This window comes from Ostrea edulis, chromosome 5 (assembly GCF_947568905.1).
Source record: "Ostrea edulis chromosome 5, xbOstEdul1.1, whole genome shotgun sequence".
NCBI classification, from domain to species: domain Eukaryota; kingdom Metazoa; phylum Mollusca; class Bivalvia; order Ostreida; family Ostreidae; genus Ostrea; species Ostrea edulis.
The window spans coordinates 80,665,075-80,686,784 of record NC_079168.1 but is presented as its reverse complement, the minus strand read 5'-3'; the positions used below and the strand labels follow the sequence as shown (position 1 = coordinate 80,686,784).

Sequence of the window (21,710 nt, the reverse complement as noted above, 5' to 3'; positions counted from 1 at the left end):
CTAGATCTGTTTAAAGCTGTATGGTTCGAATTACAATATTTTTTTCCATCTCGTAAAAACGCTATTAAATCATCGCACGTATATAGTTATGAGACTATACGACATATCATAAATTATTTCACCTGTTTTAACCCAAATAATTTGATTTTAAATCGATGTTTACAAATAACCGCGTCACTCTGCCATTTCAAGTGAGTCACGTGACCAGTTCAAACTTTCAGATCATCGCTGGTTTTATCTGTGTAAAGCTGTGTATTTTGTTATAACAGTGCCGTACCATAAGTTTAATAGAAATAAAAATATCAAATACCTCTTAGTAATTCGTTGTTTTACGCCCTTTCAGCCTTAAAACTAGACAGTTGCGTATGAGTTAATACATCATGTTGGGATTCCCCTGACGCGCGTGGGTCTATTTATAGACGTCTATTATGGGATGATTTATATATGTAGCCACTATATTTACTTTCTAAATAATATTCGCACTGTTTTCTTTTACATGCAGATGTTTTCAAGCATGTAATTAAGGGAAAGTTAGTAACTTTATAAAGTAATTAATCTGCTTTAAAGTAATTATGTACAAAAATAATACATGAACATCGGGTCATACAGCTTTAATGAAAATGTGTGATTTTCTGATGTTGATGTATACTTCTGTTTTTATATGTCTGACATCTTAAAAAAAATGGCAACATATACATTTTCTTTGGTTATTAATTAAATTAAACTATATTGAGTGGAAATTAATAAAGTTTTTTCCATTTTAACCATTAATATTGATAAGTCACATGAGGATGGAGCTACCTTAATGCATATCATTGCTAAAGTCTTTCACCACCAATGAGTGACTAACATTGTGTTGCACATCACTGCTGTGGTTCCATCCAATTTTGTGGACATCAGATCTTTCAACTTCACACATTCACTATATGTACATGTCTGGATGGCTGCATGAAAATTTTTCACAAGTTTCCAGTTTATCCATTTGAAAACCTTTAAGGTGTGTGTAAATAAATGTAGAAATATCAGTGAACTTTAACCTTAAAATTAAGAGACTTCATTTATAATGGTCCTGAACAACCTACCATTGATGCAATTTAAGCTTTATATTAAAATGTTCTCCAACACACACAGGCAGACATCATACAAATCGTAATTTTAATTACCAAACATAATGTTAATCATTGGGTCATAGGCATGGATAATAAGCCCTTCTCTTTCATTATGATGTTTATTAATGACAGTGACTTATTATAAAATGATAATCTTAAAAATACATAACAGTGGCATATCCAATAACAGATAAAAATGTCTCTTAAAACACACAAATACAACTACCTGTAAAATACTAAAAAAATTTAAAACATTTCAAAAAGTCAATCAATATCAGATCTCCAAAAGTCAATAGACTCGTACAAGCTCAAAGATCATTTCAGAAGCAATTTCTAAGAAAATATCGACCATTGCAATATACAACAAAGTAGAATATCACATCAAATGTCTGTAAATTAAAATACACAATAATTAATGATTGAAATTGTATGACAACAAGAAAGTTGGCTGCCTAATTATGAAGCCATCAACATTTTCTGCAAAGTATATATCATTTATTATCTACATCTAGTACCAATTAGAGAATCAGAAATAAAAGTGGTGTCAATGTGCTTATATAAGCAGACCAGATGTCATTTGATTTAAAGTTGACCAATTAATTTGCACCAAAAACTACAGATTTGTCACGGTTACAATTAGCAAATGTAATGTATCAATTATAACAAATTTACTAAACAATAAAGTATCAATAAAAATTCTCATCTCTCCTGTAACTTAAAAATCAAAAACGAAAATAGTGATGTCCATATTAAATGAATGATAGAGAGTTGTAAGTACAGTGAAACCTGTCTTATCCAACATGCACTGGGAGGCAAATATTTTTTATCAGAATACACAGTGAGTTAGAATAAACAGTGTAAAAACATTGAAAATGAAGATAAGGATTGGAATGTCCAGTGAAACAGATTGCACAGGTGTTGGATTAAGCAGGTTTCACTGTACAATTTTATCAATGAAATAATATTATCTAGTACATGCATATCTAACAAAAACAAAAAAAAAATAGATGTTGATATTGAAATTATTGAGATAGAGAGATGTGAATAAAATCATGAGTAAAATTTCAGTGAAATTTATTTAAACCACTAAACAACTTAATTTAGTACAAGTACCAATCGGATCACGTGTAATTCATCCTTTTTCGTAACTGGTAAGAAGACTCGGACGTGGATAGGTGCAAGAATTGCATCAAATCGAAGCATTTCTTCACCGGAAGCATGCATGTGGATGAGGTTAAAAGGCCAGAATCAAATCCCTGTATAATGTGTTATTTATATTTTCACCGCGCAGATTCAGTTTTGGTATCATTAACGTCTAATTCACTCTAATACATAAACATATAAGTGGAAATTGATAGTGGTAGAACCTTACAGATTGTATGATATCTTAGATGCAGTTGAAAGGTCGCGTTTCATATTGTAACGTACGACTGTGGCATCATAGTTACATTTGTGTACACATAGCAACAGACTCTGATGGCCAATCCACATACGAGGTTCATTTGCTGTTACGGAAATAGGCGAGTAGTAACAATTGCACAAGTACATGTATATTTACTAATCAGAATTATATCCACTTAAGAAAGAATAACACAGAGGTTGCCAACACAAATAACCCTTTACCATAAAACATAGCCTATTCCAAAAACTATATGTAATACTTTAAAACAGTCTATTCCAAAAATTATATGTATACTTTAAAACATAGTATATTCCAAAAATTAAAACTTTAAAACATTTAAAACTACTACATGTACCTACTTGAAATTACACACACAACATGTTTGTAAAATTTCAGGAAGTTAATTCAAAAATGAAAATTTGATAAACAAATTAAAAGTTGTGCAAGCTACCCAATAAATCTCATGAACAGACATTCTGAAATATCTACAGTTACCAGTGTTTTGTGAGCAGCTGTTGTAATTTATATTTCTCTAGACAAGAAGTGACACAAAAGTGGCCTTCCAACTAAACATACATGTAACTCCTATATCCAAGACACACACAAGATACAAACAAGTTAAATAACAAGATATAAATAAAAGAAATAAATGTCTAGTGTGTTTGTTTTATGGCGATATCAAACAATAGAAACATGAGGGTCATTTCTGCACGATCCACTTCTTTCATTATTTCTTTAATTTCCTAAATTACCCAGTTTTCCTTCTATTGTTCTCACACCACCATAACACAAACAAACAAGACGTACTCTGTAAACAAACAATGACCAATGGACAGGGTCTAACAAGACAACAAATGACACATACTGGCATCATCCAATAGAATGTACGCTGTGCGCTATGACACATATTTTTATAATCTTGCTGCATTATTCCCGATTCGGTTTACCCACATCTGATAAAAAGAGTAGCTGCCTGCTTGTGAAATTACCGAGTCATGATCTGGAATGCTCAAAAATATAATACGTAAACGAGACACAATGCTTCTGGTGCCTACCAAATGCTAGTACATTTCTATCGCGTGTATTTGGAGAGCCCTTGTTATGAGGATTACACATGGCATGTATCAAAGGCTCTTACTTACCGTCATGTAAAAAAAGGAAAAAGCAATTCTATATATTTAATAAGTGGATCAAAAGGTCCATACAAAGGTCATAAGGTCAAACATCATGGCACCATTTCAAAGGTCCAGTCACAGTCACTAAATCAAATTATTTGGAAAGAGGAATTAAGGTCCCTGTAAAGTTCGAAAGGTCATCAAACATAGCATCAGTTGAAAGGCCATGAAACAAGAAGGATTATTTATACCCACTAAATATTAAAAAAAAAAGTCATTTGTAGTTTAAGAGCGAGTATTGCTAAAAATTTTGATAAATAGGTTGAAGGTCAAGGTCATCAAAAGAAGGCACAATTAAACAGGTTTTACAAGACTTACACTCACCGAATAACAAGGTATATAACCTACATGTGTATGTTAAGCTTTTAGCCACAGACATACTGGACATAAAAATATCAAAATATCATCAACTTTGAAGGAAATTAATATCTAAATAAATATGGATTCTGATCTTTGACATCTTCAGATAGACCTATCACACACAATACCCTGAGGTTGTTGAGCTGATACTGACACACAGACCCTGTTTTAACGAAGTAACCATTAGTACCTAACACTGAGGACAACATTCTCTCCAGTACCACAGCAAAACATCAATTCACCTCATCAATCTATCACAAACAAAAGTAGGTCATGTGACATTGCTGCACTGCATCATGGGAACTTGGAACATATATGTCACTATCACAGTTGACATGATATATGAAGTGTTCATACTAGTGGTCTAATGTACTCAGCGTCCTGCATCATGACACACCTTTCTGTAACCACTGCAAAAAAAAAAGTATCCATTTTAAGTACTTTCACCAGCCTGCACTGAAAATGGCAACTACATACGCTTCACAGAATTTCAAAAACCTGACTTTTTATTTCACGTTTCATCCTAAATACTTAAGAAAAGTGGTTGTTTTCTACAAGTTTATGCCATAAATCCTCAGTTATGGAGCTAAGCGATTAAAATTTAGAGTCATGTGAATAATTATACATAGAACATAATCACATACATGTACATGTATCATTTTATGAAAAGGAATGGTTCCTTCTTCAATAATATTCATTTCTCATTTAAAAGGAAAAGATTCCAGCAGTTCTGTTGTACAGTGCAGCACATTCACTGCCAGCATGCAGAAATTTTCATTGGTTTCAAAATGTTCAAGTCATAAAAGCAAAATGTTTAAATATGCACATTTATATGCATGCAGAAATTTTCATTGATTTCAAAATGTTCAAGTCATAAAAGCAAAATGTTTAAATATGCACATTTATATATATTTCTTGAAAGTGTTGTAATCATTGATACATATACTTCATCATGTGTATTGAGTTTTCTTGTATTATATGAAAAACATCCTACATCTTGATGTTTTGTTTTCCCATTAATACAATATTTGTTAACCTTTAAAACTACAGCTCTTAAGAACAGTTATATGCAGGACTTGATTAAAACACCTGACGTGAATTTCATCAGCAGTAAACCCGTACGCCATTTTTATTTTTTATTTTAAATATATACATGAATTTGTTCATATACATCAAGTAAACATCAGACATGAGACCACAATATATGAAAACTCACCTGTGATAAGGAAAAGGTGACTTCATCATTTTTCTTAAACTTGTTAAAATCATCTGCAAACAAAATGATTTAAGATTTATTGAAGAAAAGACATAAAATGATCTCTCAAAAATTATGTTCCCCTCCTATTTTTCATTTATTGGATTTCTGCTTTTTGAATAATGGAAACATTTTGAAAAGACTTTGTCTTGCAAAGTATTAAAGGGAAAGGCAACCCAAAATATTTTTACATGATAAATGATAGGATTAATCATGTGATAAAGATTTGTCATAAAATTCTGTTGATATATGGCCTAGATAAGCTTCAGTACTAATTTGAAAACATCAAAAATTGAAATTCCCGCAATCTATAGAGGCTGCCATGATGTGTAACTCTTTTGTATTCATGAAGAACACAAAAATCAATAATTTTGACGTCACACCGTCTGTTCCGGTTTTGATGAGATTCTAAGATCATCCACAGGTGCTTGGGTTCAGCACACACACACCCCTCCGAATAAGCTACGCGAGTTGATTTAATTTTTTTTTTTTTTGAAAATATTTCTAATGCATGTCAACAATGTCTTGCATACTCATAAAGTCCAAAATAATTCAAAACAAGAGGTACTGTGTGAGCAATGCTCACTAAGAATACCCCCCACTTACCCCAATCTCCCAAAGGGTGTTGTTAATAGGTAAAAATTACCTCTTTCCTGAGTGTAAAAATATGGTATGCCTTTGTAGAAGAAAATTAAAGATATAGTCCGAACACAAATCCATGGCATAAACCTATAATTTTGACCTTGAGATCAAAGGTCAAGGTCATAAAGAGGTCATGAATGTACATGACACATAGTCTCATGGTGATACACCCATGTCTTATGGTATGACTATGTCAAAACCCTATAATTGATTTTGACATTGAGGTCAAAGTTCAAGGTCATATAGAGGTCATGAAGGTACATGACATATTGTCTCATGGTGATACACTCATATGTCAAATATGGTATTCCTATGTCAAAAAACAAAAAAGTTATTGCCCGGACACGGATCCATTGTAAAAAAAACTTTTAATTTTGACCTTGAGGTCAAGGTCATATAGAGGTCATGAAGGTACTCGACACATCGTCTAATGGTGATCCACCTGTGTGCCAAATATGGTATGACTAAGTCAAAGAAGTCAAAGAACAAAGAAGTTATGGCCTGGACACGAATCTGCACAGACAGACAGACGGACGGACGGACATATGGACAGAGTGATTCCTATATACTCCCCTGAACTTTGTTCGGGGGGTATAATAAGCCTTTGAAAAAAATACCCCCACTGGTTATTATAACAGAACTTATAATAACCAGTGAGGGTATTTTTTTAAAAGGGCTTATTTTGAATTACATGTATTTTGGACTTTATGGGTATGCAAGACGTTGACATGCATTAGAAATATTTTCAACAAAAATATTAATTAAAACAACTCATGTAGCTTATTTGGAAGGGGGGGGGGGGGGGGTCGTGAACTCAAGCACCTGTGAGCTAGATCATCAAAGTTGTGCATGTGGTAGATTTTACGAATGCCACGAAGGCAAGCAGTTAATTACACTAATGTGAAGGGGAGATGTGAATAAAGTTGGGGTTTTTTCTTCGAATTCCCGACTCAACCAAGTCATTTGAAAAGAAAAGACTACGTAAACTGTGGATCCATCACTTGCGTAATGACAAGTTGAGGTTCAAGACATTTGTATGAAGAACGTTTACCGTCTGCCTTGTCTACGACTCAACCAAACGTCTTCTTTTCTCAATTTCTTCCTGCGAAAGAACGGGCTCAATTCTATACGGCTCCAAACTTAACTGTTCGTGACTTGTCATGTTTACAGTGTTGCTGATGAAATAAACCGGAATAGACGTTGTGACGTCATAAATTAAACTTCAATGGCCACTCTCTTAGCGGTGGGTAATTCAAAATACAAGATAGATTAATATTCATTTAATTGTTAATCAAGGATTTTTGTTGTTAAAGACTGTCAATTACGATATCAGTAAGTAATACGTTATTCATAAAAGCAAATATGTGGTTAGGGTTGCCTTTCCCTTTAAGCTAAAATCATAGTGTCGGATCGAGATATCGTTTGGCATCACTTGTTACAGTACGTAATCTGATGACCTTTGACCTTTTGCCCTAAAAATCAATAAGGGTCATCCTCTTGTAATAGAGACTCCTCATATCTTTAAATTGCATCTTTAAATCTCCATAGTGTTTTTGATACTATCTGAATGATTTCTTACTACATTCTTGTTTGACCCATAGACCCCAAACAACAATAGGGGGTACCCTGAAGGCATGGATACTTCATACTCAATTGAATTAAGGCATCCCATACAAAAACAAAGTAAAACAGATTCATAAAATGGCCTTTCGTGTTTTATATGGAAAATATTTAATGAAAAATATAAGAGAACGAAACGATGTTTAAACCGATACCCAGTAGGCTTCCATATATTTTCATCGAGGCATGTCTTTAACATCACGAGACTATCACGTGACATTATATATTTAGAACCAACAAAATTATTGTGATAATTACAAAAGTGCAACGATATCGGTTACATGCAGGCCGACCCTTTTAATATTGAAAAACAGAGCCTCCTTTACATTAACTGAAAAGTTTTGGGAGCAAGTTCTCCGATAGAATGAAGGAAGTTTAAAATTCATCTAATGCAGCATATTTCTTAATTTTCGAGAGTATGCAAGAGATTATCAGATGCAGAAAGGGGTTTCTTTTTGTGTCAGAAGTTGCTCTCAACACTTTTCTGATATATCAATGTAATAAGAATATAAATATATAAACATTAAGCACCACCATACACTGTACATCGTTGCAGTTTAACATTTACTGCAGCTGGTCGCAATAATTATGTAAATTAAACGCAGTGCTAATCCGAATCAGGAGAATATGTAGGGGCGATTTCAAGGTAACAATATAAAATGAACATCACCTTCGTGCAAACTAGATATGATAAATGCAGAGTGATTTGATTTGAAAAAGAAATAATATATGATTATATGATAAGCATTTGACAAGAAAAATTTTCATGTATACTGCTTATCACTTGACAACAGAAGTAAATAACGACATACTATTATATTTTCCCCGTGATACAACTGTAATTTAAGAACTTGTACGTCGTGACGTATATTTTTATTGTGACGTCATATGATGCGAAGTGCAATGAGGTACATTTAAATACAGCACTGTAATTGTTCCCGGGAAGCCTTAACTGAACTGAGTATAAAGTTTCATTGTGAAAAATCAAGAAGTCTGATTTAAGACATCACCTGGAAATCATTTCCTTCCATATCTGGTAAATGACCTTGAGTGTTGACATTTTGAAAATAAAAAAATTGCGGTGTTCTTTCAATAATGTGAGGCTCATCAGACAGACAGATATAGACACTCACTAAACAGCTTCATCAGACAGACAGATATAGACACTCACTACACAGCTTCATCAGACAGACAGATATAGACACTCACTACACAGCTTCATCAGACAGACAGATATAGACACTCACTAAACAGCTTCATCAGACGACACAGACAGATGAAGTAGTTGTCCAGACTGATTTGGAATTTCTCGTCTGCGTAACGCCACACCAGTGATTTCATCGTGGAGTTGTCTACCTTGAACCCTGCTGCTCCAAGAACTCGTCTGAGCTCGAATGAATTAAGCATGCCTGATCCGTCTACATCATACTGGTAAAATAGTTTCTGTAACACAACACAGTACATAATTTAACTAAATGTCAAGTACACAGTCAGTAGCAACTGAAATCAATTAAACAGCAGAACCATTCCATATCTATTATATGTACAATGTATTCCTACCTTCCAACTGCGCAGTAAATTCCACAGGTACAAAAACTCTGTAAAGCCAAGTTTACCTGATCCATCTACCTAACAACGAGTTAAGGAAAAGCCAAATTAAAGAATAAACCCTGTAGATTGTATTTATCAAATTCAGATGTACATGTATGGTGTATATATGCTCACTGTACCGTATCTTTAAACTATTGATAAAACAGATTATCTCCTGACACTTATATATTATTGACATATCAGAGCAGCAGCTTTATGATTAAAAAAATGAAAATAATGAAGAGTAATCAATCTCATAATGTCAAGGTATACAGCTCTATTAAATCAAAGAGTTAAAAGGTTATTGCATTTATGACAATGCTTTGTTTCAAATACTGCTATGTTTTATAGACACTGTTTTGTTTTACAGTCACTTCTTTGTTTTACAGAAGTTGCTTTGTTTTACAGACAATGCTTTGTTTTACAGAAGCTGCTTTGTTTTACACATACTGCTTTGTTTTACACACACTGCTTTGTTTTACACACACTGCTTTGTTTTACAGACAATGCTTTGTTTTACACACACTGCTTTGTTTTACACACACTGCTTTGTTTTACAGACAATGCTTTGTTTTACAGACACTGCTTTGTTTTACAGACACTGCTTTGTTTTACAGACACTTTGTTTTACAGACACTGCTTTGTTTTACACACACTGCTTTGTTTTACAGACACTGTTTTGTTTTACAGACACTTTGTTTTATAGACAATGCTAAATTGTTTTACAGACACTGCTTTGTTTTACACACACTGCTTTGTTTTACACATACTGCTTTGTTTTACAGACACTGCTTTGTTTTACAGACACTGCTTTGTTTTACAGACACTGCTTTGTTTTACAGACAATACTTTGTTTTACACACACTGCTTTGTTTTACACACACTGCTTTGTTTTACAGACACTGCTTTGTTTTACACACACTGCTTTGTTTTACAGACAATACTTTGTTTTACACACACTGCTTTGTTTTACAGACACTGCTTTGTTTTACAGACACTGCTTTGTTTTACAGACAATACTTTGTTTTACACACACTGCTTTGTTTTACAGACACTGCTTTGTTTTACAGACACTGCTTTGTTTTACACACACTGCTTTGTTTTACAGACAATACTTTGTTTTACACACACTGCTTTGTTTTACACACACTGCTTTGTTTTACAGACAATACTTTGTTTTACAGACACTGCTTTGTTTTACAGACACTGTTTTGTTTTACACACACTGCTTTGTTTTACAGACACTGCTTTGTTTTACAGATACTGCTTTGTTTTACAGACAATACTTTGTTTTACACACACTGCTTTGTTTTACAGACACTGCTTTGTTTTACAGATACTGCTTTGTTTTACAAACACTATTGTACTGCTTTGTTTTACAGACACTGCTTTGTTTTACAGACACTGCTTTGTTTTACAGACAATACTTTGTTTTACAGACACTGTTTTGTTTTACAGACACTTTGTTTTACAGACAATGCTAAATTGTTTTACAGACACTGCTTTGTTTTACAGACACTGCTTTGTTTTACAGACACTTTGTTTTATAGACAATGCTAAATTGTTTTACAGACACTGCTTTGTTTTACAGACACTGCTTTGTTTTACACAGACTGCTTTGTTTTACAGACAATGCTTTATTTTACACACACTGTTTTGTTTTATAGTCACTGCTTTGTTTCACAAACAATGCTTTGTTTTAAAGACAATACTTTGTTTTACAGATACTGCTTTGTTTTACAGACACTGCTTTGTTTTACAGACACTTTGTTTTACAGACAATGCTAAATTGTTTCACAGACACTGCTTTGTTTTACAGACACTTTGTTTTACAGACAATGCTAAATTGTTTTACAGACACTGCTTTGTTTTACAGACACTGCTTTGTTTTACACAGACTGCTTTGTTTTACAGACAATGCTTTGTTTTACACACACTGCTTTGTTTTACACACACTGTTTTGTTTTATAGTCACTGCTTTGTTTTACAAACAATGCTTTGTTTTAAAGACAATACTTTGTTTTACAGATAATGCTTTGTTTTACAGACACTGCTTTGTTTTACAGACACTGTTTTGTTTTACAGACACTGCTTTGTTTTACAAACACTGCTTTGTTTTACAGTCACTGCTTTGTTTTACAGTCACTGCTTTGTTTTAAAGACAATACTTTGTTTTACAGATAATGCTTTGTTTTACAGACACTTTGTTTTACAGACAATGCTAAATTGTTTTACAGACACTGCTTTGTTTTACACACACTGCTTTGTTTTACAAACACTGCTTTGTTTCACAGACACTGCTTTGTTTTACAGACACTGCTTTCTAAACGATTGATTGAAGATTTCTTCACACTTTGAGCAGTGTAGGAGATGAAACAGAAATGATACACTACTTTGAAATCAAGTTTACAACTAGATTTTACATTACCATCACTTATCTACTGATAATGTACCCCGGGACACATATATCTCACTGATAATGTACGTGGGACACATTATATCCTATCTACTGATAATGTAACCCAGGACACATATAACCTGTCTACTGACGTACCCCGGGACACATATATCCTATCTACTGATAATGTAACCCAGGACACATATAATATCTCACTGATACACAGCACAGCAGTTTACTTGATTTGACAACTGATACCCTTCAGTGACCACGTTAGTCTCAATATCACACAAACATAAGCTGATAAAACAAAGTCATGTGACAAATCACCTGACACCCATGTGACACATTACATGACACTGATAAAACAGAGAGAGGGGAGTAGAATTAGATATCTCCATTACAGCAGGTAAATTATTTATCTTGGGGATTTGGAAGGATTTGGAGAATGATATAATCTGGTCTACATATTTAAAATTTCCTTGCTTACTTTCTTTGATTACATACATTGTGGCTTTTATTCTTTACTAATTAACAGGTGACCATAATTATAACAATGTTATCACTGACACTCATTCTATGTGTACTTATCTTTCACTGTTATATTACATAACTGATTAATGGCCGTCTATAACATTGATATCACTGACATTCACTCTGTGTGTACTCATCTTTCACTATTATATAATATCATATATTTATATTACAAATCACATTTTCCTCTATGAGCCAACCAATTTCAGCACGCAACACAATCTGTTCATACTGACTATGAATGGATTAGGAACTACTTAAAGCACGCGACAGAGAGTGTAATGATTTGAAAAAATACAACATGTGTTACAAAGATCTCGCAAAGTCACACCCTGGATCAAGATTGAGAACTTACGTGGATTATCATCTCAATCTTGTGGTCTCCTAGCTCCAAAATACAGTGCACCGTGCAATGTTAACATAAAAGGCAGGGTAAAGTGTGATGTCATGTCTATGTTTTGACGTACGTCACAATAAGACTGTGACATAGGTGGATCTTAGGAGTTCATTGTATGCAACAAAATATTTCCTGACTTATACAAAAAATGTAAACAAAAAGTGATTTAGTAAATGAATATAAATATAAGAAATGAACAGCACTTTTGAGCTGTTCATGGTCAATATGAACGGATTTGGATTTGAGGCAAATTCTCTGAATCGCTAGCGTGAATCACAGAATTTGCCTCAAATCCATATATCCGTTCATATTGTCAATGAACAGCTCAAAACTCCAAGGGCTATGAAATCTATAATTTTCCTGTTCTACATATCTAGGCAAAATTCTAATATTCAGCATATCAGTCTAAAACAAGATGTGTTCTTAAATCTTAAAAACACAAATGTCCCCAAAAGTGTCCATACTGATGAAAGACTTTACATAATAAAATATACAATGATAAATAATAATAAAAGCTAGCACCTTATCTTAAATAAACTCTAAAGTGCATTACACAAGTACATATGATATTAACACTATGGCAATTTTGGACCTGTCCAAGAGTCAGAACCCTGGGGTTTTAAAATGCACTATTTTTGTACATTCCTTTTTGCTTTTCCTAAACATGCATTTAGATTTTATATTCCAGTAGCAAATTTAAAGAAGTCTTTCAAATGAAAAAAACATTTAATCACTATGACCATTTTGACCCCACCCTGCTACCAAAAATCCCTACCCCTGGGATCGTGAAATTTACAATTTTGGAAAATGGCTACCTGCTCCTTTTAAAATATCCATTTAGTTTCAATTCAGTATGAATAGCATTAAAGAAAATGTTATCAAATGTTTTACAGATGAACATTATGTGCAAAGTTTGGCCCCACCCTGGAGTCCGAACCTCTACCCCAAGGAAGATGAAATTTGCAAAATTGGTAGAGGCCTTCCTGCTCCACATCACTATGCATTTAGTAGTTTGGTTTTTTTTTGGTTTTTTTTTTTTTTTTGGTTTTTTTTTTACAGATGTGCGGTTGTAAAGACGAAGATTTTTGAAAATTGGTCAATTTTTGCCCCATCCCTAAGGCCCTACGGGTGCAGGAGTCCTGAAATTTACAATTTATGTCCCCCTTGTCCCAAAGATGCTTCATAACAATTTGAAGGGAATTGGAATGGTAGTTATCAAGAAGAAGTTAAAAATGTTCTATGTTCACACAATCATTTAATAACTGACCATTTTGGCCCCACCCTGATACCAAAACGCCTACCACAGATGTGCATTTGTAGAGCAGATTTTACTCCTTAGGCCCCAGGGGTGCAGGAGTCATACCAAATTTGAAAAGAATTGAAAGGGCAGTCATAAAAGAAAATAACAAGAAATTTTTTAGAAGTTTAATGTCTGCCAAGCAAAGTGTTCTCCAGATATTGAGCAGATAATATCTTACTACATACAGTTTGACCTGACCTTTGACCCTGTGACCTCAAAATCAATAGGGGTCATCTAATACTAAAGAGAAATCAGTGTACTAAGTTTTATGTCTGTCAAGCAAATGGTTCTCAAGATATTGAGTGCACAATATTTTATTATGTCAAGTTTGACCCTTGTGATCTCAAAATCGAAACTGGTCATCTTCTCCTTAGGTAGAACCAGTGTACCGAGTTTGATATCTGTCAAGCAAAGCATTCTCAAGATATTGAGCAGAAAATACCTTACCACAGTACGGTGTCTAGTTTGACCATTGACCTTGTTACCTGAAAATCAATAAGGGTTATTTAATTACTCTCTAGGGGCAATCACAGTACCAAGTTTGATAGAGGGGACAAAACTTTGTCTACAGACCAACATAATGACCTTGAACTTGTGACATGAAAATGAATAGGGGTCATCTACTCACTGCACCAAGTTTGGTAACTGTTAGAGGTCAGCAGGTGCAAAACAATATGCCTCCTCTTTTTCAAAGGGGGATATATGAAAAATAAAGTTTAACTATCATTAGTTTGTCTAGATACAATTTTTTTCAGTGGCTTAAAGTAAAACACAATACATGTACACAAAATTCATATCATTTCACAAAAAAAACTGCCACTCCCTGAAACCTCAACAACTAGTCCAGTGGTCATGAATTCTTCAATCTTCATAACCCTACATCCAGTATTTTGTCACATGCACTGAATTAAGGAGATTGATTTTTACTACATTAAGGAATCATCAGTCCTTTATCCACTCTGCTCTAAAGCCTGAACCCCTGATACAGAGGAATGAAATTTCACTATAAAAATGTAATTTGGTTGAGAGCTGCATGTTTTTATAACTATATATCTGATACTCAGAATTTCTTCACAATGCACAGAAGTAAACAAGACAATTTTTAAAGTTTAAATACATTTTTCACCACATGTATATACAGTAAAATGCAGTTATAGCAAACCTCCAGGGCCATTGAAAAAACATTTCATTATAACCAAACTTCCTTATATCCAATAAAATTTTTGTTTTCTTCTCATAGGGTAACAAGTATCAATTCGCAATAAACCTAAATTTGTTATTAGTGTGTTCATTATAAGTGCGTTTTACTGTATTCCATTTGGACCTTGCCTTAAGTGTAGTAACTATCTACACACAATTTATAACCATGCACATGTCCACAGTATTTCTTCACAATACACAGACATAATGAAGAAGATTTTAAATCATCAAATGCATTTTTCACTATATACCTATATGCGCTCTATTCTACAACCTGACCTCTGACCTAAGGGGCAATGAATTTCACAATTTTGGTGGAGGCATCCTTTCCCATCATGCCTGACATGTCGCGTGCCTCCAATATTGCAGACTCTGTTTAATTCTGTACAGGTCCAGAACATACTTTTATATATTTGTGCTGGAACGACTCAATGTGAACCACTATGATGGTTTGATTTTACCAATGCTTGTCTATTACAGAAGTACCCACACAATTGTGATTGATATTCCCGAGAAACTACAAATTAGCCTGCAAAAGACTACATTTAGTTTTCATCAGATCTGAAACAAAAACATGGCACAACCTAATACTGCCCAAGACGTGATGCGATGCGACCTCTGTGAAACTGTCATAGCACAGATGTACTGTGAGTTTTGTCACGTCAAGCTGTGTAAGGGCTGTATCGGGGAACATGTCTCCTCTGATCTAACTAAACCTCACACACTGACGGGTTTCTACGAGCGAAGGTCCAGCCCCGTCCTTCCAAAGTGTTCCTTACACAACAAGAAAACCTGTGAAATCCACTGCAAGGAATGCGATTCCCCTCTTTGTGCCGACTGTGTCATCTCTCATCAACAAAGGACACATGAATTTCAGAACATTATGGATATTTACAAGTCTAAACAAAAAGAAATCGAAAAAAATCTGGAATACCTTGAAAACACATTATGTCTAAAATGTGAAAAAATTGCATCCGAAGTTAAAACTGAGAAAGAAAATCTTGATAAAGAATACAGCAAACTGAAAACGGCCATTTCTGAACATGGAGAAGACTGGCACAATGCCATCAATATCCTCGTCAATAACATGAAATCCAAAGTATACGAAATGAAAACCCAGCATCTGCAGGCTGTGAGTGAAAGAGGAACAGAAATAGACAAGCTGATACAGGCTGTGCACCAAACCATCACAGACATTAACGACATCTCGGGATCTAATGACATCTCAAAGTCCCTCCTGTTTAAACCAAGCTTAGAACATCTCCAAAAGATTCCGCCTAAAATAAGTGCAGTTTTACCGACCTTCTCACCCAAGCCAATATCTGAAGATCAGCTCTCTCCATGGTTTGGCTCTCTCTCATCATTGTCTATTACACCAGAGCAAAATACTGACAGCAATTCAATAATTCAAAAGGATGAACGTTGTCAAATGGTTGATGATTTATCATCAATTAACATGAAATCAACACAGAAATCCCGGGAAGCTGCATCCTCTCCTGTCATCAAACAGCTGCTTGATGAACCACAGACTGTCACCACCATACACACTGGGAATGAAAACCTTTACAGTGTGGCCTGTCTGAGTGATGAAGAAATCTGGACATGTGATAATAGCAGCACCATGAAACTCTTCAGCATCAATCAGGGATCACGACTCAAGTCAATCACAACCAAATCACAGAACGCTCCAACAGACATAGCAGTGACAAACAGTGGGGATCTGGTTTATACTGATTTCTGGGATAAAACTGTGAACATTGTGAAGAATGAAGAGATACAGATGGTGATCAGACTACAGAACTAGAGACCTTGTGGTATCTGCAGTACCTCCTCTGATGATCTCCTGGTTACCATGGAAAGTGATGATGTCACACAATCCAAAGTTGTCCATTACTCTGGCTCCACAGAGAAACAAAGCATTCAGTTTGATGATCAGGGTCGTCTTCTCTATTCATCTGGTAGTTATTATAGATACATTACTGAAAACAGAAACCTGGATGTCTGTGTGGCTGCCTCTGTAGTTAAAGCAGTAGTGGTGGTCAATCAGGCCGGGAAACTGAGATTTAGGTACAATGGACATACTCCTGCTCCAAAGAATAAACCATTCAATCCACGAGGAATCACCACAGACAGTCAGAGTCACATCCTTACAGCTGATAATAACAATGATTGTGTCCACATCATAGACCAGGACGGACAGTTCCTCCGTTACATAGTCTGTGGACTGAGTGAACCCCTGGGACTGTGTATAGATACAAACGACAATCTGTTTGTTGCTGAATATGGAAACAAACAAGTGAAGAAAATCAAATATCTGCAGTAAAATTAAAACACTGAACTGATTTACCTCCAGTAAAGGATGATAATGACGTACAAGGACGAAATTGACCATGATTACGTATCTGTATCACTGACTGACCGTGTAAATCATGAAATCTTTTTTTTAGACACAAATAAAAATCTGGTGTTTGCTGATAATTATAACCATGCAACCTCTATTTCTTCAACGTATCAACAAACCACTGAAGAAAATAAAACACCTGCAGTAAAATTCAAACACTAGTAAGTGATACCATGATTCACTCAGTGATAACATCATAGTTATTGACAACAGTAGGAAAATCAAATATCTGCAGTGAAATCAAAACTGTCAGTTAAACTTGTAATCAACTTGATATTTGATGTCTGGTATGTCCAGGGTCCATGTTTGCCCTACTTATAATTTTGTTTTCTTTATGGGAGTTATGAGATTGAACGCTGTTCATTATCTTCACTTTTCAGGCTGTCCAGCACCCTTGGACAAAAAATAAGGGCAAATTTTAGGGGTAAAATTATAAAAAAAATTAGGGCTAAATTAGGGCTAAAATTAGGAATTTTTAACCAAATTGCGGAAGTTTTAATTATTTAAAAGGACTTACCTTGTCAAATTTGACAATAAAGAAACTCACATGACACACAAATAAGATGTAAGTACAGGAAGGGCGTATTCCAGTGTTCCATGGTCTCAGCTATTATTGGCTATAACCTAAAATCTCAACTCTTTATCACAAAGTCACAACCAATAAACAAGCTTGACACATGGATCCACAGGTCAACTGCCTTTCACTGCATCAGCATTATCTGAATAAGAACTACAATCTACGTTAATAACACACATTTTGTATGAATGCATTTTGATTTTTCAAGACTGATAAAAAAGTAGGAATTGACATGAAAAATAAGGGCTTTTTTAGGATTTCCCCTTGAATTTTACATTTTTTTAGGAATTTTAGCAAAACTGAAAAAAATTAGGAATTTTAGGGCCGCTGGACAGCCTGACTTTTCATACACTAATGCTTTTTTTAGTTTTACATATTTGCTTGGGACTGGATGTTGTATATATAAAATATTAAAGTTACCATTATTGATGTTTTAGTCAAACTGTATTGAATTCAAGGAAATAAGATGAGGACATTCACACTAAATAAGTTATCAGAGTTTAAATACAGAAAATACTGACACTATATCCGATAAGGTATATATTACCATTAACACAATATTGTTTGGTGTGACAATTCAGATAAGGTAAATATTACCTTTAACACAATATTGTTAAGTGTAATAATTCAGTGAAGGTAAATATTACCATTAACACAGTATTGTTTGGTGTGATGATTCAGATATGTTCCCCTACATTCCATGTCTTGAATAATTAATTTATTTATTGTAACATTTACTCTGTGTCTGCTGTGTCAACCAATCAGAACAAAGGATACATCCAGCAGTGATACAAATGTCTTACAGGCGTCTGTGCTGAGGTTCTGATGTAGAGGCTCTGTAAAAATGTTACATCATTAATGTTTATAATTCAACATAAACTTGCATACTACAACAAAATCTGAAAGACGTGCACACAGTCTAGACATTCATAGAGTTCAGAAAGATAATAAACATAAAAGTTCAAATTATTTAAAATGTATGAACATCTTTAGTTCAGAAAGAACACAATACTGAATAGGCAGTTCAATATGTGTATATATATATATATATATATATATATATCCAATGAATTTTCAAAATTAAGAAAAAACTGTCATAATTCTATAGATCGTCCTTTTTGATCTTGCAAAGTCACATCGCGTTGACCTGAGTTTATGGACTTTTCAATTTTCAATGGATTTGATATGTCAATTTTATTGATATTCTAGTCTTGTGATTCCTTTCAGTGGTTTATACTGATTGGAAGAATTTTATACTATTCTTGTGACACCCCTTCAGTGATTTCGGGAATAAGTAGACCTAATGTATAATATTGACGATAGCCGGGGCAAGACGATAAATGTGATATCACAGACGTTGTATTGATGTCATAATGCAAAATGGTGAAGTGGCGGATCCATAAACTGTTTATGCAATAAAAAATACAAAACTCTTAGGTTTTCTGTATCTAAAAATAGTAAACAGTCACTCCGACACCCAGTCATGTGGAGCATGGTGACAGTTTCCCCATCATAGCCTTAGGCAAGCACACGGGTTAAAATCAACCATGCCCCTTTACTGACTATGACAAAAAATTGTACTTATGTTTATTAAAATGTGTAACTTTAAATTCATGATACATGTATTGATCAATTGATTTATTCTTAGCTTTACTGTGGATCTTAAAGAATTGTTATTTAAAAAACCACAAAATGCGAAATAGAGGGGGGGGGGGGGGGGTCCTAACATGCAGCAAACTTGAATCTACATGTATTTACAATATGTGAATGCTGAAATATTCAATTCTTTTGTTACAGATTACGATAAATTTCATGATATCACAACCTTGCTTTTACATGATTTGTTTACTCCACTGTGTTATCTTCATTAGACTACAGTTCAGTTCTGAGTTTTTTTTCTCTCTTGAGTATCTTAATTTCAATGGTAGAGGTTATGTGTCAGGAGCAGATTCAGAATGGAAATAGTGCCCCCCCCCCCCTCTCCCCAGCCTGGTAGAAAATAAATATATTTGCATATTTTTAAGTACTTTGAGTTGTAAAATATTAAATATTAGTCTCCAATATAGTGTGTACCCTTGACCTAGAAAAATTGAATGGGTGAAACCCACTCTCTTGGAAAAAATCTCTGGATCTGTACATGTGTACTCGGTATGTCAACTCCTCCTAATGTTAACACAGTCAACATATTATCTTTATTATACCTCATATAAACATTAGTAAACTAGAATATGATTGGTCGAGAAGGCCACATGACCATCATGTTTGACCTTCAATAAATCCTCATGTTCCCTTCAGTGTGATGTCACAATATGTCCGAGTCGATTCCCAGGAGTGAATTCCCATACTTCGTAAGAGCAAAAAGAATTTGTTTGTATGCAGAGTGAATTTACAAGTTTTTGATTCACAGTTTAATCACCTTATTTTGGTTGATACACAGATCAGATGTGAGAGATCAGTATGCAGGAAGAAATAGTTATCATATTACTTTATTATACCTCAGAATGTTTTTGCTATATATATGTTAGGTGAATAAATTTGCTATTTCTTCTGGATAACGCTAGCCTTGAAATAGTTTCTGAACTATCTGCCCTATGGAAATAGTCCGAAACTATTTACCGGATGCTATATTTTCCCGCGTTTTCTTTTCTGTGACGTCAAAGTCTGATAACTCTAATTAGTTTACCACTCCGATCACCGCGGTCGATTCCATCTAATGCCTAATGTGTTTATTTCACTTTGGTATGTCTGACAAAAGTAAAGTCTACTTCGGTATAATAAAACACCTATTTACTGATTATTCGGACAATAGCATCCTCGGCTGCGCCTCAGGAAATAGTTGCTGTCTTGGGGGACAATAAACTTGCTATTGTCCTCATAGCCAGTAAATAGGTGTATACTTTTTCATGGCTTGTACATTCTAATACTTTGATACCGTAGCTCAGCAGATCCAGGATTTTTGTTTGTTTGTTTTTTAATTTCGATTGTATTTCTATAGGCCCTAGTCTTGCTTTCATTTGGTTTGCTAAACAATTTATTGGATGAATGTTCAGGGGATATGAAGATCTATTCTGCCCTCAGGGAATATGAGTTTTCTTGGGTGAATGGGTCTTTATATGTCTTCCTCACTATCAGGTAATAAATGTGTACTATGCACCTCATGTAGGAATATTAGTCTATGTTCTTACAGGTTTCTATATGGCCAGGGAGAAGTGAATGTTGTGGTTTTTTCAAAGGAGACATCAAAACAGAAGTTCTGTGTCACATCAGGCATCTTTTTTCTTTGTTTGGTTGCTTGTTTGTTTTTTGTCACTTCAAGGATTTCACTTACTGATGCACCACAAAATATAAACTTATGAACAGGGCACTAACAGTGAGGGATCTTTAACATGCCAAAGCTCGCTGTGACATGGGACCTCCATTTTCAAGGTCATCTTCAAAATATACACGACTCTCATTTCTAAATGCAGAGCAATTATCGAAGGAGCAATCACTACCTATTTTAACGTCTTAGGCTTGACTAAGCCAAGGCACAAGCGAGGGTCGAACATCCTGGTCAAAACACAAACAATCTAACCACTGTGTTACCATGACGACTTAGGGCAATGAAAAAGAATCCTTTACTGCTGAATGACTCAACCATCTTGCATAGGTCAAAATTTTTGGAACTTCACATAAAACTCATGAAGTTTCAATACAAGAAAAGGATGTAAGAAATATTTTTTTTAGTTGTTGATGTGCATTGTGATATAT

General features: G+C 34.4%; 2 protein-coding genes across 3 annotated transcripts in view; one reads left to right on the top strand and one right to left on the bottom strand.

Moving 5' to 3' along the window:
• Window positions 1-1,214: 1,214 nt before the first annotated feature.
• Window positions 1,215-21,710, bottom strand: part of LOC125650728 (calpain-9-like) — a 46,824-nt gene continuing 26,328 nt past the window's right edge. The window contains exons 13-17 of one of the 2 annotated variants that reach the window (XM_056166387.1): window positions 18,738-18,796; window positions 9,124-9,192; window positions 8,811-9,006; window positions 5,263-5,315; window positions 1,215-4,456 (exon numbers count right to left, since the gene is read on the bottom strand). In XM_056166387.1, coding sequence (XP_056022362.1) covers window positions 4,433-4,456; window positions 5,263-5,315; window positions 8,811-9,006; window positions 9,124-9,192; window positions 18,738-18,796 — 401 coding nt within the window. In that variant the 3' untranslated portion in view covers window positions 1,215-4,432. Of the gene's footprint in view, window positions 5,316-8,810; window positions 9,007-9,123; window positions 9,193-18,737; window positions 18,797-21,710 lie in introns of both variants that reach the window. The other variant, XM_056166386.1, reaches the window with a different exon arrangement.
• Window positions 11,536-18,390, top strand: LOC130055082 (tripartite motif-containing protein 45-like). The gene is made up of 2 exons (XM_056166390.1): window positions 11,536-11,960; window positions 15,463-18,390. Exon 2 carries the CDS (start codon window positions 15,557-15,559, stop codon window positions 16,784-16,786), a length of 1,230 nt encoding a protein of 409 aa, XP_056022365.1. The 5' UTR covers window positions 11,536-11,960; window positions 15,463-15,556; the 3' UTR covers window positions 16,787-18,390.

Coding starts and splice junctions, on each gene's coding strand:
- LOC130055082 (XM_056166390.1), top strand. CDS start 15,557: ATGGCACAACCTAATACTGCCCAAGACGTGATGCGATGCGACCTCTGT.